Below are 25,890 nucleotides of genomic sequence, written 5' to 3'. Positions count from 1 at the left end.
GGTGGTCATCACAAATCCATTTTGTCTTAAATTTGAAAGTGAAACAGGCTATGAATTCTTCAAGCTGTATGTTATGTGTATTTCTGTTGTTTTCTTCTCCATAGAAAGGAATAGACAAGGAATTTTACTTACTGTTCACAGTCTTTGATGAGAATCTGAGCAGGTATATTGACGAAAACATTCAGAAGTTTACCTGGCATCCCTTCAGTGTTGACAAGGAAGAAAAAGAGTTTGTGAAATCCAACCGAATGCATGGTATGATAAATGGCTTTCCCTTCTAGAAATGACAAGCATAATGGCATTTGAAATGAAAATACTTGTGGTGTTTAATTATCTTAATTTGTGTTTCTTGGCCCAAAGTAAGTGATTTCACATCTTCAGCTTCCACAGGTTATCTTCTACAGAGACTATAAAACTTTATTTTTACATATCGCCATGGCTTATCCTTTAATCTTAGCTATTTAGGAGGCTGAGATCTGAGGATCTCAAAGCTAGACTTTGCAGGAAAATTCCATGAGACTCTTATCTTCATAAACACCAAATGCAGGGGCTGAGAATATGGCTTAGTGGTAGAATGCTTGCCTAGTATCCATGAAGACCCGGGTTCCTCAAGGGGTAGAGCACTAGCATTGAGCAGAAAAGCTCAGAGATAGTACCCAAGCCCTGAGTTCAAGCCTCATAATTGGTGCATGCGCATGCACACATGCGCACACACACACACACACACACACACACACACACACACTTTATTTTTATATCTAATCAGCCTTAGATGAAAAAAACAACACTGGTTTGACATAGCAAAGTCATTGAGCATCAGGAAAGGTAGAAAATTACTGATGAAAGTCTTCTTTGGGTTTATAATAACACCCAGATTGATAACCCAAGAAAGAATAATTGTATAAAGTAGCCCTAATCAAGTATGTCAAAGTGACTGCTTAAAGGTGTTAATTTATAAAATACTAGTGATCTCAGATCTTCCTTTGGGAGAAAATTACTTAATTTTCCCTCAGTCTCTTTTATATGAAATAGTACAACAGCAAACCGGGAAGTGAGAGATTGTGATTTACAGGATTCTCATTGGTTTGGGGCAGCTACTTATAATGACAGAATAATTAGTGAAAATGAATGCCTGTGAAAGAGAACAGTCTAGAAAAGTGCTAAAGCAAGTATTTCAACACTGCTCATTTAAGGACTAAACACAACATCTATTTATTGACTTTAAAACTACTGTGGGATTTCAATTCAACACGTCAGTTTATAAATACATGTATCCTCATCATCATCACCTCTTCCATTTCTCCTCCATCTCTCCCAACCCCATCCAATCCCTTCACATTGTCACGTTCAAAATTGTACATTGAATATTCTGGCTATTTACCCACTTACCCATCTTTCCATTCATCTGCCTCCTCCGTGCCTTGACTCACCCTCCCAAGGACAACACGGCTTCTAGCTTTTCTTTTTTTTTTTAGGACTCTTTAGAAATACATTATGAAGGAATTGAAAAATAGTCCCAATCGTCCTGCCAGCATAGTAGTTCCAAAAAGTCCAAAGTTACCGAGTCACAAACCCCCTTGATCCTTGATGCCTCTTTCCCAAGATAGCCTCTGCCGGACAGAGTCTGGGAGCAAGGGTCTTCCATTATCATCTTCTAGGAAAAGCTTTCTGATACCTGGATAAAAAAGTTGTACCTGGAGTTTGTAGAAGACAGTAAAAGAGGGACACAAAACTAGAAATGAGCAAACATGTTAATTCACTTAATGGGGATGTTAAATTATAAGACAGTTATCAGGAAATCTCTATGGGGAAAAAATGAAATGGATGGGCCACATCAAATTCTGTTGCCAACCTGGTTTGGTGATATAAAACTCATTAACATTTTTTAATTACTATCTTTAAGTTATTGTGCGAAGGAGTTGTCATTTAACAAAGCAGTCTATGGATCCAATATCATGTGATCATCGTCACCTGTTTCAGCATTCTCATTTTCACGTATCATTTGAAAAGCAAAGTTAAGGGGGGAAAAGGTGTCCAAAGTCAGATTTCACATGAATTATAAATTAAATTCTAATAATGCTAGTCTTGCTTGCTTGGGATATGAGGAAGAAAGTAACAAAACCAAAGAGATTGGGTCTAACGTGGTACTGTATTTTGACTTGCATGTGTTTAAAGGAAGTATTTGAAAGGTGTTTATTAAGTGAATTGAGGCAAGATGTAGAAAATGAAGCTTTAAGCGAAAGTATAAACAAAAATCAATTCTCTACCAAGTACTAAATTTATTAAAACCAACCAGCCACGTACTAAATTTGTCAAGACCTATATTTACACTAATATTTTCAATGTTTTATGAGCAAAAGTTTAGGTCATTTCTCTGAATAGTCCTAGATTTAAGTATACTTAGCAAGCACCACTGCTCTGTAGTCAGTCACAGAACTAAAAAGAACTTTCTGAGAAGGGGCTTAGTCTAGAAGGCCATTCATTAAGGGACATTGATGAGACATTGATAATATTTTGTTTTGTTTTTTTGGATGTGGGGCTTCAACTTTGGGCCTGGACACTGTCCCTGAGCTCTTCATCTCAAGGCTAGCTCTCTACCACTTGAGACACAGCACTCACTGCCTACATTTGTTGTTGTTGTTGTTGTTATTGAAGCAAGAAAGGAAATTTTACCATTGAGGTTTATTTTCTCAAGTATTAAGTCTTTATAATGTACGGCTTCCACACCTCTCCCAAATCATTCTCCACTGGTCAGACACATGTACAAATACATTCATTTTTACCATGAAATTAAAACAATACAAAACCCATGAAATCAATTATGTCTGATAACTCCTAGAACTGAAGATCTGGTAGAACTGAATGAATGAATAACCCTAGATCTCAGCCTCTTGAGTGGCTAGGATTATAGACTCAGCTTCCAACTCCTGGAAATAAATACTTTCACAAGGGTGATGATCTTTGTGATCTGAAAAAGTAAAGTGAATGGACCATATCATGCCATGAAACAATTTGTAGAGAAAACTTAGGCACAAACAACCTGACTTTATTTCTTATTTATTCTTTTTTAGAAAGTAAGCACTTGGCCGGGCTCTCGTGGCTCATTTCTATAATCCTAGCTACTTAGGAGGCTGAGATCTGAGGATCATGGTTCAAAGCCAGCCAGGCACGAAAGTCCTTGAGACTCTTATCTCCAATTAACCACCAGAAAACTAGAAGTAGTGCTAACCTTTAGCTAAAGAGCTCAGGAACAGTGTCCAGGCCCAGAGGTCAAATCCCATGACCACCACCACCAACAATAACAAAAAAAAAAAAACTAAGCAGTTGTAAAGGGGGTCTCAATTCAACAAGTCAGCTTATAACACAACTTATAACATCCTTGCACATGTATCATTAAATTTTCTTCTAACTGTAGTGTATTTCTATTATTGTTATTTTGCCAGTTTAAACAAATCCACCCTCTAGGTTTTCCATTTGGATTTTTAGGAACAGTTCTTTAAGCAGATTTTATTTTCTAATAACAAGGATATTCTGCACATTACAAATGCATCTGAAACCTCTTCTTCTACACCCCATCATGTTGATGATTTCTCTCTAAGATGGTGTCTACATACCCAGAAGGTTCTGACTTTCTTCTTTCTCCTATTTAGCTATTAATGGTTATATGTATGGCAACCAGCCAGGCCTCACGATGTGCAGAAAGGATCGAGTTTCCTGGCATTTGATTGGAATGGGCACTGACACCGACATGCATGGAATTTATTTCCAAGGAAACACCCTCCACCTCCGTGGGACTCATCGTGATTCCCTGGCTCTGTTTCCTCACATGTCCACAACAGCATTCATGCAACCAGACAATGCAGGTAAAAATGGCATGTCTATCTAGAGACCAGATTCCAGCTCATCCTCAAGGAGCCTTTGCTTAGAAGCCATTGATAGGCTTTTTGGCACTTCAGGAGTTATAGAAGCAGATATAGTTTTAATTCAAATTAGAAGACTCCTAGCTATGTTTGTCCACTCAGTACAAAGGGCAGAGGAGATAACAATCCACAAAGCAGAGGCAGAAGTCATACAAATCCTAGGTGAATACTCTTGAATCCATGACAGGCTACTTATTCTAATGCTGAACCATTACTTGTGTATCTCATAAGCTTCTAAGGAACTTCATAGCAAAGTTTTCTGGTTTATGTTTGGTGGTAAATATAGATATATAAACACTTAAGAGCTTGGTCATTTTAATTATTCTTGTCCCTTAGAAGCTGAGAAGAGGGCTCAAAAAGTGTGCGGACCTGGTTTCCAGTGGCTTTTGCCTACAATCCTACTTAAATGGTTGAAATCTGAGTGCTATGGTTCAAAAGCAGCTCAGGCAGGGAAGTCTATGTGACTCATCACAATTAACCACTAAAAATACTAAAAATGGAGCTGTGGCTCAATTAGCAGAGTGCTAAACTTGTGTGAGAAAACTAAGGAACCAGCACCCAGCCCCTGAGTTCAAGCCTCAGTACCCCAAAATAGATAGAACGGACAGTGGTTAAAACTGGCATATTTCTTCTTTATCTTTGAGAAAATAATTCTTGACTAAGAAGCCATAATGGACAATATATATCATGAGCTGCCAGAGAAAAGCAAACACAGAAGAAAATCTTTCCAAATGTGTTCTCAGAGGGGTCTTCTTTGTAGTTTCATAAGACCTGCCCCAAGTTTTTAAAAAGAATCAACTTATATTTATTATGCTCCAAGGGGCACTTGAATATCTACTGAATTATCTGGTTTTTTTCTCTCTTTATGGAGGGAATTTGAAAATAATTAGGCAACAGTTTCATGTGTAGAAAAGGATTAAAGCTCTTTTGGGGGAGTGCAGATAGTTAGTGACAGACATGCCAAATTATGCAAGTCTAAGTCTATTAGAGAAAGGGAAGAGTTATTGATCCAATAATTTCTTATTTTGTTGCATATAATTTTATACTGAGTTTAGTTAAAATATATCTAATGTCAGTTTATCTAGAAAATTCCATTAAAATACAGTTAATGTTTTCTCTGCATAATTCTAATAAATCACATCTAAGTTTAGGGAGGCGTGATTTACTAGAATTATGCAGAGGAATCAAACTTTTTTCCTTGTTGCTTTTTATTTGGTTCAAAGCAGAACAAGCATTAGAACAAGACTCTCCTTAAGACCTTACTGAAGTAATTCATGCTTTTAATAATTAAAAAATAAGACCTCACACTTTTATTTTCCATAATCACTTATGAAATCCTTTGGGGAACACTCTTTCCACGACTGCAGAACTTTGTCTAGACTAATTACAGCAATTAGTTCTTTTGAAACTAGGCTAGGCTGAAATAGTCATATCTATTAATGATATTACAGAGGTGGCCGGTTTTAGTAGGTGTGCACTATAACAAGAATGACCCAGAAAAGTCATTTCTTTTTTTTTTTAGTACTTATCTTTATTTATTTTTTTATTGTAATTAGTAAAAGGGTTACATGATATTTGACAGATAGAAGGTGCATTAATTCACATACATTGATACCCTTTCACATGTCTTGGTACCCATTTCCCTCCCCCCGAAAAGTCATTTCTTAATAGCAACCTTTAGGGCTTTTTTTCCCCCAGATAAATATAAGATTATTTTTTATTCTCCTGAAGTAAATCTATTCCAAGTCATCTCTTTCCACTGGGGACCAATTTTAAAATATGATAAACCTGGTATTTTAAAAGTCAACCCCTCTTAGGAAATGGAAAGACTTAGAAAAAATCATATTAAGTGAAGTAAGCCAGACTCAAGGGAACTTAGGCTCAATGGTTTCCCTCATTCGTCATAATCAGTAGAAACCTTGGGCTCTACTAGCAGAGATTTGCAATAGAGCAAAATCTTGATACATAAGGCCAAATAATGTGAAGCTAATTGAAAGGACCTCCAGGATAGTGAAACAAAAGCCATATAATGAATGATTGTTGTCCTTAATGTACTATGTTGTCTCTCATCTCCTTTGCTGTCCCTTGGTTATCTCATATTGGTATAGTATCTCACTTTGTTATCTGATATATTGAATTTATTTGTATTTGGATATTTGAAATTTGATAGGGAAGGGGGAAAACCAAGATGGGTGGGGGGTGTGGGGGGGGGGAGGGAAACGGGTACCAAGACATGTGAAAGGGTATCAATGTATGTGAATTAATGCACCTTCTATCTGGCAAATATCATGTAACCCTTTTACTAATTACAATAAAAAAAGAAGAAAAAAAAAAGTCAACCCAACTGGTGATTGATCAGGGGATCAACTGTGCAGGTTTGGTGAAAGCCAAAGGGAATGAAAGTGTCCTGTGATTCTTCCTCCAGTGTATTCAAGGTGCTCTAGATTCTTCCTCCAGGTACATTCAGGGTGCGCTCGATTCTCCCTGCAGGTGCATTCCGGGTGCTCTGGATTCTCCCTCCAGGTGCACTCAAGGCGCTCTGGATTCTCCCTCCAGGTGCATTCGGGGTGCTCTGGATTCTCCCTGCAGGTGCATTCGGGGTGCTCTGGATTCTCCCTGCAGGTGCATTTGGGGCGCTCTGGATTCTCCCTCCAGGTGCACTCAAGGCGCTCTGGATTCTCCCTCCAGGTGCACTCAAGGCGCTCTGGATTCTCCCTCCAGGTGCACTCAAGGCGCTCTGGATTCTCCCTCCAGGTGCACTCAAGGCGCTCTGGATTCTCCCTCCAGGTGCACTCAGGCGCTCTGGATTCTCTCTCCAGGTGCAATCAAGGTGCTCTCGATTCTCCCTCCAGGTGCATTCAAGGTGCTCTCGATTCTTCCTCCAGGTGTATTCAAGGTGTTCTGTTCCACCTTGCACCACTTCGCCAGAGGCATGAGCCAGATTTACGAGGTCAGCAGCTGTGGCAACAGGGATCCTTCTGAGCCGCCCTACGGGATGCTAAGAACCTTTTTCATCGCCGCTGAAGAGGTAGAATGGGATTATGCCCCTAACAAAAACTGGGAGTTCGAAAAGCAGCACTTGGACGCAGGAAGGGAAAGGTACCAAAGGCCAAGCCACCAAGGCTCTTCCGTGGGAATGCACATGTTCTGTCGGCGTTTATCACTGCTGGAAACACTAAAGTGGCCGGGGTTTTCTCTGCACAGCTTTGACAGATGGAGGCTTGATCAGGGCTGCTTGCCATCTTCCAGCTGAGGGACAGGAAGGCCTCCTGAGGCTGCTCTGGGTGTCGTTCCCCAGGGGTGGCTGGGCAGATGGATAGATGGATATGTCTGTGAGAGTGCACTGAGGAAAAAGGCTCAGGGAAAGTGAGTCCTCAGTGCCCTGGAACTGGGAAGACACAGAGGCCCGGAGGAGGCAGGGCAGGTGTGAGGATCTCTGGTGGAGGGTGTGATGCTGTAGTGGGAGAGGAGATCCAGGCCCAGATGTGTAAGGGGAGTAGAGGCCAAGAGGCCATTGTCTCCGAAGAGAGCCCTGGCCTGGGATGAGAAGATCAGATCTCTCTTAGCATCTGTACCCACAAAGTCTGCGAGACCCACCTACCTTCCTTTGAAAATGTCAGAAGCCAGTGCTCCATGCCAAAGAATGAGCAATGCTGGAGCCCTGTGTGAGTATTGGTGCTCTACTGCCTGTCCTGGAGTCCAGTGAGCAAGCCCTTTATGACTTAGGGATAAGGTCAGGAGCAGACTGCAGGCCTCTCCTCCAAAGTGAATACCGTCCACTTCACGACTCACCACTGTCCTGCTGCTCTGATGAGGAGACTTGGGAGCAAAGAGTTAAGTTGTCTAATAGCCTTGGGTAGACGGGGAATTGAATCTTTGAAGGAAGCAAACCCATGTTTTATTGTCTCCGCAGCATATCACGCTGTGGTTCTCTAGTTCCTGTTTCTTTTTTTTTTTTCTTTATTGCAAAGGTAAAGTACAGAGGGGTTGCAGTTAGCTAAATCAGGTACTGTGTACATGTCACCTCCTTTTTTGCCTTTTTGGGGGGCCTACAACTTGCACGGGAGGTACTCCGTACTTGAGACATATGTCTAACATTTTCTCTCTGTATATTTTAAAGATTGAGTTAGCACAGACTAACTCCTCCTATTTATCCTCTTATTTATCTCCCTGTAGACGGGATGACAGGAACACACCCCTACACATTTCATAAACTGAGCCAGAGTTCACTCCAGCCCATCCCCTCCTCATCTCACTAAATCTTCTAAGGCTGGGATACACACAAACAACTCTATGCGTGGTTACATTTTTTTCCTTTTCTTTTCTTACATGCTGTCCTTCATTGTGAGGTTTCTCTATTCCTGGAAAAGAGAAAGTGTAATAGTGCCATCCAATGGGTAAATGGAAGAGAAAGAAAAAAAAGGGAAAAACACCACAATTAACTATTTTGAGGATTGCCTTTAGGACAGAAGGGTTTCAAATCAATTTGTTAATCTAGACACTTCTTCTGGAAACCTGATACTGCCAGGACAAGCAAAAAATGATCCTAACGCAGTAGAAAAGGAAGGTACCACTAACTTGGCTTTCTATAAAATAATTACATTATTCACCAGCTACCATTGCCAAATAAATCATTGTACAAAGATTTTCTCATGGATATAATCTTAGCCTACAAGTGTGTAAAACAAACAGCTTTCAATATCTTCTTGTGACTCATTTTCACCTCTATTTGAAGCCCCCCACCTTTTTGCTGGTCCTGAGACTTGAACTCAGGGCCTGTCCTTGAGCTTTCTCAAGGCTAACACAATACCACTTGAGCCACACTACTCCTGGCATTTTCTGTGTATGTGGTACCAATGAATCAAACCCAGGGGTTTGTGCATGCTAGGCAAATACTCTACACACTCCTGGCCTCCGTGAAGCCCCCTGTCTTCTGAATGATCAGGCAGGTCTAGTTCTAGGCTCTGGGACTCTGTCCCAAGTGACACTAGAAAACAGAGAATGCTGGTGGAGATAAGGAGTAAATTCCATAATCATATCCTTTCTGCCACTCTATCACTCATGAATAAATACAGGAGAAGAGAGGTAAGGACATGGTTACAAGTTCAAAGTTCAAATTCTGTTGAAAAAATTTCAGTACAGAACTAAAGGCTCACATCTACAAACTCTCTGTAAATAGGAATCCAGGGACAAATACCTCTGCACACCCAGTTTTTTGTGCATCTGCCTTTTGTCCCAACGCTGTGGGAGCACATAAGGAATTTGAACAATTCTTGATTCAATGTCTATGGCATTGGTTTAATGTTTATGAGACATTGTCTTCATCAGCGCCAGTACAGACCTTCTGCCAGATGTTAAGAACATCTGGGAAGGCGTCAGGACCCCAGAAATAGAACAAGTAGATTCATCTGCACAATTCCAGGAAACAATTCTGTGAGAACAAATTGTGTGTGTGTGTGTGTGTGTGTGTGTGTGTGTGTGTGTGTGTGTGTGTGTGTGTTGGGTCCTGAAATCAGGTCCATTGCTCTCTCCTTTAGCTTTTTGAGTCATAGCTCCAGTTTTGGCTTTTTAATGGATAATTTGGAATAGATGTCGCACAGACTTTTCTGCTTAGGCTGGCTTTGAATCACAATCCTTATATTTAAGCCTCTTGAATAACTAGGATTACAGGCACACTCCGTGGGCACCTAATTATATGAGAGCAAATTTGAAAAAAAAAAATAAGTTGCTATAGACAGAGTTATAGTTCATATTGCTGGGCTTGAGGACTGGAATGTGCCTAATTGAACCCTAATAACCATTTCTACATAATAACCATCACCTACTGAGCAACCATTACGGGGCATTTGTACAGTTTTACAAACCATATGTAGTTTGAACCTGACAATGTGCTTGACCAATTCAACTAACTTCCACCCAAAATTCCATGCAGATGAGATGATGACAAAGGGCTTAATTAGCTTTTAATCTGCTCCTAATCCATTGCTTGGCTTCTACCCAGAACATAGCAAACCAGGATACCATAAAGACACCTCCATATCCGTAGAGAAATAAAGCTGGGAAACAGCTAACTCCAAGGTCTGTGTCAGTCAACTCCACAAGCTCCTTGGCAAGCAAAAATAGAAGAAAGGTCTTTTCCTTCCTAAAACATATAGTCTAAACCAGAGGCATTATGCAAAGCATGAAAGAGTGTGGGGAAGGAGAGACGAAAAAAGAGGAAAGATGAGAGATTCGCCATATTTTGGAGCTAAAATGGATAGATTTTCCTTTTTCTAAAATTTATTTGTAACCTGCAAATTTTTGTAACCTGCAAATTTTTGTAACCTGCAATTTATTGTTAACTTGTAGCTCTTTTGTGGGTATTTGAAGATATTTAAAAGGAAAGGAAAAAAACCCAAGTTGTCTGATAAGGTGAAGTAAAGTATCCTTCTGTTTTCTTGCTGTGGCTTTCTAAATGTAAACCAAGGGTCCTTTTAACTGAGCATCTGTGGTCCAGCTAAAGTCGTAGCTATCTACAGCCTTAGCTACTCAAGAGGCTTCAATCTAAGGAATGGGGTTTAATGAAGCCAGAAAGGGGAAAAAATGTCCTTAGAATTCTTAACTCTAATGTAGTTGTGGCTCAAGTCATAGAGCATTAGCCTTGAGTAAAAAAGCGGAGGAAGAAGAGACACTATGAGTCACAGTCACAAAAATAAGCATCCTTTTCAAAGTCTATGTAGTGTTGTAGGTTTTACATGTGTGTGTTTTATTTTGGTGATTTCTCTGTTGGAGCCCTGTCTTGTCTTCGCGTTTGCAAGCATGACGGGATTAGGATGTGCCTTGAAGACTGGACACGTTCACTCACGATGAGGTGTACCATTGTTGACTGCGAGTTCAAAATTATTGAGTTGTCATCATCATATGTTAAATAAAATGTCTTTAAACAGTCACACACTTGTTTTAACAAAGTTAAAGTGATCACTTTCTATAACTTAGCTGTGAATAACAGAATCACTGTAGCTACAGGTGATTTGTACGGAATGATATGTACAATATGCAAAATGTAAACTCTTAAGGTAGGAAGGCCCAATATAGTATAAAATGGTATCTGTGAAACTGGAGAAATTCAGAATGGTAAAGTGAATGTGTGTGTGTGTGTGTGTGTGTGTGTGTGTGTGTGTGTGTTCTCTGATATGAAGCAGAGAACCCCAACTTGGAGAAGCCCTAGGTTTCCGAGCTTAGCACTTGTTAGCACTCTCAATTACTCTTTCTTTTTTTCCCCTGGGGCTTGAACTCAAGGCCTAGGAGCTGTCCTTGAGCTTCTTTGTGCTCAAGGCTAGTACTCTACCACTTGAGCCACAGTGCCACTTTTGGCTTTTTCTGATTAATTTATTGGAGATGAGAGTCTCACAGACTTTCCTGTCAAAGCCGGCTTTGAACCATGATCCTCAGATCTCAGCAACCTGATTAGCTAGGATTACAGGCGTGAGCCACCAGCAGCCAGCTCAATCACTCTTGAGAGCAATCACTTCTAAGAGTGGGCCATGGGTTTTCCTTATCAGTACCTGAGAGCCAGTTCCTGGTCCTACTCCCCAAGAGAAGGGCCCAGCTCTCCCAGGAGACCCTGATTATATCCAGGTTTCGGGAGCTTTGCTCTGAATTCTCCCCAAATTCCTCAGAAATACTTGAAAGTTTTTCTCCCTTCTGACAACTTAAATTTCTGATGCTTCTGTTTGCAGACATGGAGATATATTTATGAACCACACTGAAAACTGGATTGGTTCTCAGTACAAGAAGGTGGTTTACAGGGAATACACCAATGGAGAATTTGTGGAGATCAAAGCCCGACCACCTCGAGAGGAGCATTTAGAACTCCTGGGTATGGCAGATTTCAGCATGCACTCTCAGCCCCAAGCATGAGTACACACACACACACACACACACACACACACACACACACACACACTTCATTCATCTGTGTGCAATATCTTCTTGCTCTGCCATAATCAGGAAGCATAATGTAAACTTGGCTCACACAAAGGATACTTGTAATATAACAGAGCACACACAGTCAGGAATCTACATCAACAGGAATCTGACACTGCTTGAACCACAGGTCAGCAGAGCTCTGAAGGAAGGGTGCTGATTCTGCTGTGGAAGCTGGGTACACTGCCACCCGGCCCTTGTTTGTTTCTAATCAGCAAAATGAGAGACGTGAGCATTTTAATTTGACACAATTGGATGTCTCAGAGGATGTGGCAAAATATTTGCATGACTTCCCTAAGGTTCTGGATAATTCATGCACAGTGCCATACTTTCCACATGATATAAAAGAAGTATGACAAAACAGGAAACTCTGATGTGGGATATGTGCCAAGACTAAAATGTCTGGTTTCAGTTTCAAGGGACCTGACCCCATAAACTCAGAATCGACTTGGCCCTGTCTAGTACTGCTTCTCAACTTCTGAATGCATGAGGAAGCCTATATAAACAGTATAGCTTTACATTATACTTGTCAATATTAAAATCAGGTTCCATGACTCTCAGCTTGAAAAATTATTAAACGCCCCACCCACCTTCATCCACACCTCCATGGTCTATTAACTAATATTTGACACGCAAGCTTGTTTGTCTCCCCAAATGAGTCATCCATTTGCCATAGGTGTCCATAGAGTTCTGAAAGAAAGGTGTTGGTCTTGCCAGAGGGGCTGGGTGTACTCCCCAATCTCCCTCATTTGTCCTACTCAGAGAGGGAAGTAAGTGACTTCATCAGTGATTTGAGCAGCCATCAGCCAGGGGAGTGTGAGACCCATGCACTTATCTTCTGCAACACAAGGACAGACCTGAGCTTCTACAATAGCTTGAGAGCCCACATAAGGCACGCTTTTTCTACTCAGCACTGTTCCTGTATCCAGTTACACTATCACATAGAAAGGATTTGGTTTTACTTGTCAGTATAAGAAGATGAACACAGTTTAAGAAGCAATAAGAATGTGAATAAATACTTTATTCTATGTGAATTCACACACCCATATGTCCACATTTACTGCGTTAAAGTTTTGGGTGGTGATGGAGCTGGCACTTGAACGGAGTGCTTCAAGCCTACTAGGTAGTGTTGCTCTGCTGAGCAATGCCTCCAGTGCTCTTTTAACATTTTGGCATGAAAGAAAATGCTTTTCAGAAAACTTCCTTGTTTATGATAAATGTTTTCTTCTGAAGATGATAACATTTCAACAAATTTTATAGTTGTTGCTACCTTTAATGGTGTTTCTCAGAAAAGCACAACCAAAATGGTGGCTTGCATTAGTGAAGAATGGATAGATGTTGCCACATCACCAACTGTGAGTGTCTCTATGAATGGAGAATACACACCAAATGGCCAAGAAAAAAGCCATAGGGATCAGGGCTGACGTGCTTTTAAAATGGGAGTCCATGCAATGTGAAGCCATGTCTCATTTAGGCAAAAGTAAGGCCCTAGAGCATGTCTCTTCAACATATCTGCATATCTAACATAAAGAAAGCATTTGACATGCATTAGTGAAATCACCGTGCTGCTCATAAATCACTATGTAATCCTTTTTAATACAATTTTACATTTTGAAACCTTTTAATAAAATTATTTCATACGACTAGCAATTTCATACTTCCTAAAGGTTTATACACAGGAAATGACATAGATATAGATATCATGTTCACATGGCTTTTCTTAGAGATTAGTAAAAAAGTAGCAAGAGTAGCAAAAAGTTAATCATTTACCCAATAGTATATTTCAAAGCACTGAAATAAGCACTTTATTTTTGCCAATCTTGGGGCTTGAACTCAGGGCCTGAGCACCGTCCATGGACTTTCTCAAGCTAAAGCTCTACCACTTGAGCTACAGCACCACTCCCGGGTCTTTCTATGTATGTGCTACCAAGGAATCAAACGTGGGTCTTTGTGTATGCTAGGCAAGCACTCCACCACTCGGCCAAACTCCCGGCCTCTGAAATAAGCACTTTATAAAGACTGATTTATTTTATCCTTGCCACAATTCTGTGAGCAAAGTGTACATGTGTCAGATTACATGACTCATCCAAGGCCTTCCAATAAGTGAAGGAAGCACTACACTGCCATTGGAAGGAACAACAGTAATGCCCACAGGCCTGTGATCTGCTTTAGGACCAATGATTCATGCTGAAGTGGGTGACTCCATCCTGATCATATTTAAGAACAAAGCCAGTCGGCCATACTCCATCTCTGCACAAGGTGTGGAGGACACAGAGAGCGGGAAGCAACTCCAGGTGCCTGTTACACAGCCAGGTCAGTTATTCCAGAGATCAGCTCCATTCTTCTAGCTTGCTTTCTTTTCTTTTATTGTGATTGTAAAAGTGATGCGCAGAGGGGTTACAGTTATAGAAGTCAGGTAATGAGTACTTTTCAATGATGTCACCTCTTCCCTTGTTTCTCTCAGTTTTCCCCTCCTTATCCCCCTCCTGACAAGTGTCCAATGAGTATCATGGTTACATCTGTTCACCCTTTGCCTCTCCATTTCTGTCCTCCCTCTTAGCCTTTCCCAACAGATAAACTTACATACAAAACAAAAGGTACAGAAATCAAAAACAGTGACAAAGGAGAAAAAAAAAGCACCAAGAAGCAAACAACATAAAACCTCAAGTTTTCACTTCTTGGAGTTCATTTTGATAAACATGATCTTATATGATCACATTCCCACAGCTGTTGACCTCTGTGATCCTTGCCCGAGAATATTCTCTTTTGGTCTCACTGCGTGAATGTATAGACTCCTGGATGATGTATCATCCAAGTATATATTTTTGTCTTTTACCATCCAGTGTGTTTACTCATAGATTTATAGGCACTTTCTAGTGACAACAAGTGAGGGAAACCATGAAACCTATGTTTCTTTGGGTCTGGTTTACTTTATTAATATATTTTTTTCCAAGTCATCCCTTTTCCTTGCAAATGGTAAAAGATCACTCTTTTTGATGGAAGCATATAATTCCACTGTGTTTATATACCACATTTTCTTGTTCCATTCACCCACCAAGGAACATCTGGGTTGGTTCCATAACTTAGCTATGGTAAAATGCTGCAGTGAACATGGTTGTGCTAATGGCTTTAGTGTGGCCTTGTTTTGGTCATTTGGGTAAATGCCCAGGAGTGGGATTGCTGAGTCAAACAGGAGCTCTACGTTCAGTCTTTTGAGGAACCTCCATACTGCTTTCCAGAGTGGTTGAACGAGATTATATTGCCACCAACAGCATAGTAGCAGCATCTGGTCTTACTAGTTTTCTTGAAAATGGCCACTCTGACTGGGGTGAGGTGGAATCTCAATGTTGTTTGGATGTGCATTTGTTTCTGTTGCCAGAGATGTTATTGAACATTTCTTCATGCATCTATTGGCCATTCTTACTTCTTCTTCTTCTAAGACATCTCAACAACTTGATACTGGCACAGGAATAGGAACAGGAATACTGGCCTGAGAACGAATGGAACAGAATAGAAGACCCAGAAATAAATCTACAGGCCTATAGCCATCTAATATTTGACCAGAGAGTCAAAAACACAGGATGGAAAAAAGACAGCCTCTTCAACCAACGGTGCTGGCAGAATAGGGTATACACATGCAGAAAGCTGAAGTTAGATATATTCACCCTGCACCAAAATAAATTCTAAATGGATCAAGGACCTCAATAGAAGGCCAGATACTGTGAAAATATTACTGGAAGAGACAGGCTAAACATTAGGGCTCCTAAGGCACAAGTTGAAACTTCCTAAGTAAAGATCCACAATCACAACAAATAAAGAATGAATAAATGGAATTGCATCACACTGACGAGTTTCTTGACAAAGGACATAGCTAGCAAGATAAATAGAAAGACCACAGAATGGGATCTTCACTAGCCATGTATCAGACAAGGACCTCCTATCTTCTCCATTCTAATGGGGAATGTAATTTCTTTCCTTTTTTTAAAAAAAATCTTTGAGCAGAGAACTCTGTTTCATCATTCCCCTGTCACCCTGGTATGAGAAAAATCATTCCTCCAATGACTTAGTCTTTAAGAAATTTCTAGGGTTCTATTAGAGACTTCAAAGAGTCAGAAGAAATAACAATGGTCAACACATACTGAATGGTAACAAATTCTATACTTTACATTTAAAATAAAATAAAGAAGACATAAAAACTCTCATTTATCTTTACAACAATCTGGTGAGGAAGATACTAACATATTTTATTGATTCCAATGTCATTGATTTTAGAATCTATCCTCATGCTATTTGTTACTAAAAAAGAAAAATATGCTGTCAGTTAAAACTTAATGTGTTACAGATTTCATGATGCATGAGATGTTAAATAATGATATGAAGGTTTTGCATCTTACAATTGATGAAATATGCAATGTTATGTTCATTTGATAAATACTTGAAACCTAGAAGCGAAAAGAACTTGGTCGGGCCCTATATTAGCAAAGATGCTGCTTCAGTTTGTTTGGCTACAGGATCTGATTTCTTAACCACATATTTACTTTAAGGTGCTTAAAATAAGACAGAGGGAATAAAAGATAAGACTGGGGGCTAGGAGTGTGGCCTAGTGTTAGAGTGCATAGAGACTGGAGCTCAATTCCTTGGTACCACATACATAGAAAAGCCAGAAGTGGTGCTGTGGCTCATGTGGTAGAGAGCTAACCTTGAGGAAAGCCCAAGGAGAGTGCTCAGGCCCTGAGTTCAAGCCCCAGGACTGGCCAAAAAAAAGAAAAAGAAGAAAAGAAAAAGAAAGAAAAAGATAAGACTGAATAATTTCAAAACAACGCAGATGACCCATGATAACATTCTAAGGGATGAAGCACTTTTTTAAAGATATATGGGACAGTGTGTAAAAAGTTTCAAAAAAAAATCTGCAATGGCTAATGAATTGACTAGGAGAAATTAAGGAAAGAATGAATTAAGTCAAGTTTGGTAAATGAGTTAGAATTTGTTAGTCTGTTTTAAATCAACCAACTTTATTTTGCCCTGTACTTAAGGTTCACAGGTGAGCTCAGCAGAAGGTAGCAAAGTTTCAATAGCTTCAAAAGGGATATTGATTTAATTGTAGCTTCTCTTTGGAACTTTGGCAGTATGATTGTTTTGCTAGTTAATCTAGATTTATTAGGGCCTCCTCTGTCAAGGCCCTGCCAGAGTGGATGCATTTATTTATTTACTGCCAGCCAGAACTGATGCACTTATGTATTTACTGTCTTCAGTCAAAGGACCATCCCATATATTTATTTATTATATTATTTAGTCCTTACAACAATCAAATAGTTAAGACAGCTAACTAAATTTACAGGCAAGGAAACTGCAGGTCAATGAAATTAAGCACCTTGTCAAATGTTCATTCAGAAGTCCACATAGGGCTGAAACTTTGGTCTAGGGTTCTCTGATTCCCTGTAATTCAAACTGAATTTTAACTTCTTATATACTATATCCCCAAGCTTTTAATACATGGGTAGCAGAATCAGAGAAGCGATATATTTCTCATATCAGTTGGTCTCATATCAGTTGGCTTGGGCAGAGCTGGTTTACAAGACTTCCTGATGATTCCTCAAGAGGCCAAGACTGAGCCTCTTGATGACCATCTATCTATCCTGAGACTACATAGCCGCTCTTGGGAAAGAGATAAAAACATTTAGTCTAACATAGTCCTAGCAGACTCAATAGCTAGGTTCAGATAACCATCTAAAATGCTGCTAATTGAAATGAACTCTAAGATTTGAAAAAAGCATTCTTTTGTTGTTGTTGTTTTTAATGTACTTTAATGAAGTTATTTCTTTTTTTCTTTTGTGTTTTCTCCTTCAGTTTATCATCTGTAGTCACTGCATTTGATTCTGGTATCCTGTGTCTTATATATACATTCATCTGATTTGGGGAGAGGAAGGGGAATAACAAAATGAAACAAAGGACACAGGGTGAATCGATACAACAGCAATACTCAGGAGATACTAGGTTGAAAATGAACTCTACAACTTAGGGTGGGGAAAAGTCAAGGAGGGAACGGGGAAGTGAGAGAAAACCACGGAAGGGGGTAAGAATATTTGACAAGAAATGTACTCATTACCTTTCTGTCATAACTGTAACCCTTCTGTGTATCACCTTTACAACAAAATTAAATTAAAACTAAAAAAACATATAGAAGAGGAAAATCAGGTACAGATAGTCACTTCCTAAACATATAATAGTTCACAATAGAAAAAGGAAACCAGAGAGAAGACTAGAGACTGGGGTGAGAGATCTACTGTTTCCTCATGAAATTGTAGAAATCAAGATATGTGCTTAAAGACTATTTCTAATGAATGAATACCATGAACCAATATCTATGAAGACTTGCTTGTGTTTCTTCAGATAAATCACAGGAGTAACTCTAACAAATTCTTTCATTCCTTCTTTGCTTTCAGGAGAAATAAAAACTTACAGATGGAATGTCCCCAAAAGATCAGGTCCAGGGCCTTCTGATCCCAACTGCATTCCATGGGTTTACTATTCAACAGTGAACTTTGTGAAGGTAAGGAGGAGAAAGCACCACAGTGTTCAATGTAATGTATGGGTAAGGTGACTGTTGAAATCATTGCACCTCTTGTACGCAAGGGGAAAAGTAGGAAAAGGAGATGGAATTTAGAGCTGGGGCCTCAAACTAGAGCCTACTGGCTAAATTCAGCCAGGCTAATTTATTAACATTGTCTATGGTGTAACAGGGACCAGATGACTCACAGAATAAAAAATACTTTCAACACAGTGCTTTAATTTTTTTCTAAGTTTTCTAGCCATTGATTTGAACTAAAGAATTAAGAACAAAGCCTCATTCAATTAACAAATTTAGAAACTTATAAGGTATTTTGAAGCAAAAGAAGATAGGTGAGCAGATAAGAAAAATGATGTTTCACAGTATAATTTGTTCATGGTTTTGGATGTCGAAAATCTAGTAATTTTAAAGGATTACCAGGGATAACAAAGGATCAGGAAAAGAAATCACACAGCAACTAAAATAGCAAAGCTATTTGAATGATAAATAGGCCAAGAAATAAAAGGTCAAGATTCAGCCTTGACATAGTTAGGTACATGCAGGTGAAACAACTGTAATTGTTCATTATATGTCATAAACCAAAGTTCAAACTAAAGTCATATCTGATAAAACAACAGTAAATTTTCCCCATTACCTGTCACCAGTGGCTCAGGCATGCAGTCTTAGCTACTCAGGAGACTGAGATCTGAGGATTGCAGTTCAAAGCCAGTTTGGGCAGGAAAGTCTGAGACTCTTGTCTCTTGTCTTCTGACACTGCCAGAAACCGAATTGTGGTTCAAGCAGTAGAGTGCTAGCATTGAGCAAAAAAGTTCAAGGACAGTCCCCAGGTTCTGAGTTCAAGCTCCAGTACTGGCACACATTTTAACTTTGTTCTTCGGTATTAACTGACTTGAATTAATGTCCTAGATGGTATTAGAATACAGGAGACAGACTTACAAGTGACTTGAAGGAATTAATTTACAAATTATAATTATGGGAAGCTTAAACTTATCCATTTACTCATTCATGCATTCTGACAAATGCTTAAGTATTTATGAAAAAACTATGAGAGATGCAACTGTTCTTCTCTAGAAGAAACATATGACTATGAGGATAAGAATACATGTCCATGCTTATGATTCTGACTTTGATGAATTGTGTAGTGTCGGGGTTTTTAGCACTCTTTGCCTCTTGACCAGCAGGAAGGGCAAAGAGAACACGCCCCGACTAAGAAAGGATAGGGCCGGCTGGCCGCTTTCACCCAGCCCTCCCTTCTCCAGAGGGAAGACGCAGACGCACCAGGGAGAATGTCACAGCAGACTCGTTTAATGGGAAGATACCAGGGGCTAAAGTAAGAAGCAGGATTGTCTATTAACATAAAAGTAGGCAGGACAGGGGGCGGTAGGTGCGGTCAGAGAGGGCAGCGGGGCCAATCCATGGGTTCGAGGTAGCCTTATTTTACATCACAAACCATAGCCAAACCTCCCAACCAAGAGACAGGCAGGTTGGATCTCCAAAACCAGGAAATGAGCACTGGGGCATGAGGTAGGCCTTTTACCCTTGATGCGACGTGCCCCACAGTGTAGTGTTGAAGGTTCTATAGGAGGCTTTGGACAGAGTCTAAGAAGGGGGAAAAGATGGATAAGACTGAAAATAGAAAAGTAGAAGGGGTGTCTGGGAAGTATTGAAAGTCCTATTTGGCTATCATGAAAGGGCCAAAAAAAGGAAAGTTCACTGGGGATCATATGGAAGGGCTTTAAGACCTGTCAAGGTTTTGAACTTTCTCTGTAGGCCATGCAGTCAGTGAAGACTTGTAGCTCTGGGAGTGGGGAGTTTAATCTTAGGGTGACAAATAGGAGGAACTGATGGGCTGGGCCAGAGACTAAAGAGAAACCAGTTTCTAGATTCTAATACTAGAATGGTGACAGGGAATGGAATATAATTAAATATTTAATAACTCATTTCTTTTAATTTTCAAAATTACCTTTAAGTAGCTATACAAAGTTGATTCAAGGGGTCGGGAGTTTGGCCTAGTGGTTAAAGTGCTTGCCTAGCATGCATGAAGACCCGAGTTGGATTCCTTGGCACCACATACATAGAAAAATAAATAAATAAATAAATAAATAAAAACAAAGTTGATTCAATTTACCATATCGGTTTGTGAGAACAATATTATCTTGATCAATGTTACCTCTATCACTCCCTACTTCAACTTTTTCTTTTTTAATTCCAGGATACATATAGTGGTTTGATGGGTCCTCTGATTACATGCCGAGAAGGCATATTGAATGAAAAGGGAAGAAGAAGTGATGTTGACTATGAATTTGCCCTCTTGTTCTTGGTATTTAATGAGAATGAATCCTGGTATCTGGATGACAATATTAAGAAGTATCTCAATAAAGATCCACGAGATTTTAAGCATACTGATGATTTTGAAGAAAGCAACAAAATGCATGGTATATCAGTAATTCTTATTGTTGAGCTAGGTCCATAGGAATTCCTGCCACTGTAGGCAACCATTAGTCACTCTCTCTGAGCTTTTCTGCTTTTCAGGGACCCTGAACTCAAGAAAGTTCTCTATGGTTTCTTATTGGAGTGAACCAGCCTACCCATTGGTTGTCTGGCAGCAAAGTCACTGAGGCTTTGGACCTGCTGTTTTTAGGGCCACCTGTTGCTGATAGACCTCAGCAGAAATCTTTAAGCAATGAAGAAGTAATTTTTAAATGATTATTTATTGCAGTACTTATATATCTACATCTCCATATTACATATCTACATATCTATATCATCTAATTTGTGTATACGTGTGTGTATGTGAGTGTGCATGTATGTGTGTGCTAGGACTTATTTTAGGGATTGGGTATTGTCCTTTTTTTGTTATTCAAGGAAGGAGTGCTATCATTTAAGCTATAGTTCCACTTCTGTCTTTTTGCTGGTTAGTAGGAGATAGAGTCTCACAGACTTTGTTGTCCAGGTTGGCTTTGAACCAGGATCTTCAGACCTCAGTCTCCTGAGTAGCTAGGATTACAGGCTAAAGGCATGATCCACTGGTGCCTAGCTATTGATATATTTTGTATGAATCAAATAACTAATGCTTCATAAAATTTAAATATTAAGTTTAGTTCTGGTGAATATGAAAGGCTACCAACTAAATTTTAAAAATTATCTCTTATTTAATTTTGGGTAATTTGTTCAGGGAGGAATAATTTGTTCAAATTGACTTATCCATAATCTCTAAGACCTATTTGTGTGTGTGTGTGTGTGTGTGTGTGTGTGTGTGTGTGTGTGTGTGTGTGTGTGCTGGTCCTGGGACTTGAACTCAGGGTGTTCTCCCTGAGTTTTTTTGCTTAAGGTTAGTGTTCTGATACTTGAGCCACAGTATCACTTCTGGATTTTGAATGGTTATTTGGAGTTAAGACTCTTACAGATTTGTTTTCCTGCCCAGGCTGGCTTTGCCAGCCTCAATCTTCAGATCTCAGCCTCCTGAGTAGCTAAGATTATAGGCGTGAGCCACCAGTTCCTTAAGACCTAGTTTTGAAGATGAGCCTTATCTATGATCACAGAGTTAGTTGGTAATATAAATGATAATATTGCAATTATTCGTCCCTGTCTGGTTTTGCTATCCCCTCTTTAAAATTTCTAAGTATCTTCTCTCTTTTGTAATGGTTGTCCTCTACTTGGGTGTACCTTGATGCACAGAATGAAGAGGCAGTAGAAGGGATGAGTCACTATCACATAAATCCATCTTTCTTTGGTAATTGTTAAGTTCTGGGTACAGCTGGTGTGAAGATCCTACTTTTGGAGTTTTTAAAGTGAAACATTATGGAAATGGCTTATCATTCATTTGGTGTTGATTTTATTTTATTTTTTTGTGGGTCATGTGGCTTGAACTCGGCTCAGATGCTGTCCCTGAGCTCTTCAGCTCAAGGCTACGGCCCTATCATTGAGCCAAGCCCCACTTCCCGTTTTCTAGGTTAATTGGAGATAAGAGTCTCAGGTTCTTTTGTGCCCAGGCTGGCTTTGAATGTTGATCCTCAGATCTCAGCCTCCAGGTAGTTAGGATTACAAGCATGAGCTACCATGCCCGGCTCAGTGTTGATTTATATACATTGGATTCTTGGTGATTTAGTCTACAAAGAATTCTACCATCTACAGAATAGTATAAAGTGGCTTCTCACTTATTAGTCAATCTGTAATCTACTTCCCACATAGGTCATGCAAGATAACAAATAGTGTACAACACTACCAACTAACATTTAGCTTGGGGAAAATAAGCCTTCTGTGACTTCTCTTTCCTAGCTCTTGCTGTACAAAGACTTCTTGGTAATCTACATTTTGAATTTAGCATGGTGAGTGGGAGTGAGATTATTAATTGTTTATCAGGTAGAGAAAAATACCAGTGATTTAAAGACCTTGAACTGCCCAGGTGTTGATGGTTCATACTTAACTACTCAATAGGCCAAGTTGTGAGTATTGCAGGCTGAAGTCAGTTCAGGCAGAAAAGTACTGGAGACTTTTATCTCCAATTAATCCCTCAAAAGCCAGAAGTGGGGATTAGGAGCATGGCCGAGTGGTAGAGTGCTTGCCTAGCATGCACGAAACCCTAAGCTTGATTCTCCAGTACCACAATAAACAGAAAAGGCTAGAAATTGTGCTGTGGCTCAAGTGCAAGAGCGCTAGCCTCAAGAATGCTCAAGGACAGTGCCCAGGCCCCAGTGCCCAGTGTTCAAGCCTCAGGACTGGAAAAAAAAAAAAGCCCGAAGTAAAGCTGTGGCTCAAGTGGTAGAACACCAGCCATGAATAATTAGTCCTCACCCCAGTACTGGCACATATGTATACACACACACACACACACACACACATACACACCTTGACCTATTTGAAAATCGGATTTAGTATGTCTTCTCACTGACCAGAGCTATTTTGCTTTTGTCTTCTTAGCCATTAATGGAAAGATTTTTGGAAATCTCCATGGTCTCATAATGAATGAAGATACAATGACAAACTGGTATTTGTTAGGAATAGGAAGTGAAGTAGACATACACACCATCCATTACCATGCTGAGAGTTTTCTTTTCAAGGTAAGCATAAGGAAAAATATACCTTCTTGGAACCTTGGATGAGAGTCTTCTCATTAGTTTTATGCCCTGATCCTCTCTTTTTCCCCCTTTCCCTTTCTTTTTCCTGTCTTTTCTTTGTGATTCATTAACAGAATTTCTCTATCCAGGAAGGAAGAAAAGTTGAGCTCTAGCTTGGGCCCTAACTTTCTCTTGACTTTTGCCCTAGAGAGTTGGACTGGACTGCCTGTGACCTGGCCTTACGTTGTACTTTAAAGGTGGTGCTGGTCATGTAGAAGAATCACCTGAGATGCTGATTGACAGGCCCCTCCCAGCTCTGACGTCCCTTCAGAAACTTTGTAGGAGTAGAATTGCTATGCCATTTGATAAGTGTATATTGAACTTTTAAAGAAGGAAGCCAGCTGCTGGTGGCTCATGCCTGTAATCTTGACTACTCAGGAGGCTCAGGTCTAAGGATCACAAATCAAAGCCAGCCTGGGTAGCAAAGTCCACGAGATTCTTATCTCCAATAAATTAACAAAAAGGCTAAAAGTGGAACTGTGGCTCAAGTGGTAGAGTGCCAGCCTTGAGCTTAAGGCCTGAGTACTGTCCCTAACCCTTTCTGTTTGAGGCTAGCACTTTGAGCCATTGCACCACTTCTGGCTTTCTGGTGATTAGTTGGAGATAAGAGTCTCCAGACTTTCCTGCCTGGGCTAGCTCCAAACCGCAATCGTCACCTCAGCCTCCTTATCATTTCTTAATGGTTAAAAAAACCCACAAAACTTTAAAATTTCTTTCTTCTACTAGTTTTTTGAAATATTCAGTAGAATATTACTTAGATATTGCCCAATCAACAACTGGGCAATAACACACAAATTGTACTTGTAATTAATTATGACTGGCTACACATCGATTAACTTTCCTCCATATTTCTTTCCTCCTTACCCTTTCAATCTTTATCTACTCTGGAAGGTTGATCTGTTTTATTTTATTGATCTGTTCGAACAACTAGTTTTGAGTTTCTGTTATTTTTTCCTATTCTATCTTTGCTTGTATGTATTTCTGCTTTTTGTTATTTCATTCCTCCTCTATGTTATGTGTTACGTTGTTCTTTTCTTTTCTTTCTTTTTTTTTTCCTGTGATGAACCACAAGCTGTATTTTCCCCCCCATGCTTGCAGATAGATAAATCTTACAGAGAAGATGTGTATGACCTCTTTCCTGGAACATTCCAAACCATTGAACTGTTTGCGGATCACCCAGGGACCTGGCTATTGCACTGCCACGTGTCTGACCACATCCATGCTGGCATGGAGACAACGTACACAGTACTCCGGAACATAGGTACTGTTGTCTATCAGTGATGCCAGGTGATAGCACTCACTTTCCTGTAGTCCTGGAAAACAGGAAGTATGAGGAAAAACAAACCCCAAGGAGCTCAGAGTCAAGAAAGAAAGATATGCAAATGTCATTGCAATGCTTTGATGGAATGAAGAGAAAAGGGTTCAGTGGCAGGAGGAGAAGGAGGGCAGGGTTCACATTTTGGAGATATGAACCAAGGTTTCTATGAAGCTCAGGAGAGCACAGCTCAGTGTGTGAGTTGAAACATGGAGCGGGTAGGAATGCATGTACTGGAATGAAGTAAATCAGTGAGAATCCAAGAAAAATGGCAGGCGCCTATAAGGCAAAATTATTGTTGTCAAAAAGACATGTCTTATACCATAAAGGAACTAGCTTCTCTTGTTTATAAACCAATGAACTTGTCTTTTCTTTTTCCTCCTTATTTTTCTTTTTGCCCAGACAACAGAATTCCATACTCCACTAAGTCTCCTGGCGGAGCCTCCTACCCCACCACCGTGCCCTCCAATGGTAAATATTCTCTCCTGCAGCCTGTGTGCAAACACCTCAGTGTTTCCTTCCCCAGAGAGACAGGTATCTGAGGCTTCACTTTCCTTTTTCACAGGACAACCTGGCAAGGAGGAGCTCTATTTCTTTGGCAAGAATCTGGGTCCAAGAGGAGCCAAGGCAGCTTTGGTCATCCTTTTCATTCTGGGACTCCTTTTCCTGGTGGCCACCGTAATTCTCTTCCTCAGACTCCGTTCTGCGAGGAGACAGATGGCTTATCGCGAAGTCCAGTCCTGTGCACTGCCCACAGATGCCCTGTGACCTATCTGGTCTTCCTCAGCAAGAAGGAGTGCAGTTCCTCACCTGGTTTGATGCAATCATAAGGAAACCAGACCAAGGCCATCATTCACTAAGGAAGGTTGCCATTGTGTGCTGGGTCAGGGCTCAGATCCTCTGGAACATCATTGCAACCAATGTGCTTTTATTTATTTATTTTCAAATGGGCTGTGAATAATCCTCAAGTATAAAGTATACAGGAAAAGGAGAATGCACAGGACT

At 40.0% G+C, this 25,890-nt stretch overlaps 1 protein-coding gene across 1 annotated transcript in view; it reads left to right on the top strand.

Annotated features, from left to right (window-relative positions):
* Hephl1 (hephaestin like 1) overlaps positions 1-25,653 on the top strand; it is a 72,922-nt gene extending 47,269 nt beyond the window's left edge. Inside the window, exons 10-20 of the mRNA XM_090342476.1 lie at positions 105-255; positions 3,651-3,863; positions 6,806-7,019; positions 11,639-11,778; positions 14,058-14,198; positions 18,329-18,435; positions 20,666-20,888; positions 23,374-23,513; positions 24,669-24,831; positions 25,288-25,356; positions 25,451-25,653. Of these exons, the coding sequence (XP_090198602.1) occupies positions 105-255; positions 3,651-3,863; positions 6,806-7,019; positions 11,639-11,778; positions 14,058-14,198; positions 18,329-18,435; positions 20,666-20,888; positions 23,374-23,513; positions 24,669-24,831; positions 25,288-25,356; positions 25,451-25,653 (1,764 nt within the window). The remainder of the gene's footprint in view (positions 1-104; positions 256-3,650; positions 3,864-6,805; positions 7,020-11,638; positions 11,779-14,057; positions 14,199-18,328; positions 18,436-20,665; positions 20,889-23,373; positions 23,514-24,668; positions 24,832-25,287; positions 25,357-25,450) is intronic.
* The last annotated feature ends 237 nt before the right edge of the window (positions 25,654-25,890 follow it).

Source organism: Megascapheus bottae, chromosome 12, assembly GCF_031878675.1.
Source record: "Megascapheus bottae isolate mThoBot1 chromosome 12, mThoBot2.hap1, whole genome shotgun sequence".
NCBI classification, from domain to species: domain Eukaryota; kingdom Metazoa; phylum Chordata; class Mammalia; order Rodentia; family Geomyidae; genus Megascapheus; species Megascapheus bottae.
Note: the sequence above shows the minus strand (reverse complement) of the source record. Positions and strands in the feature narration are given on the sequence as shown.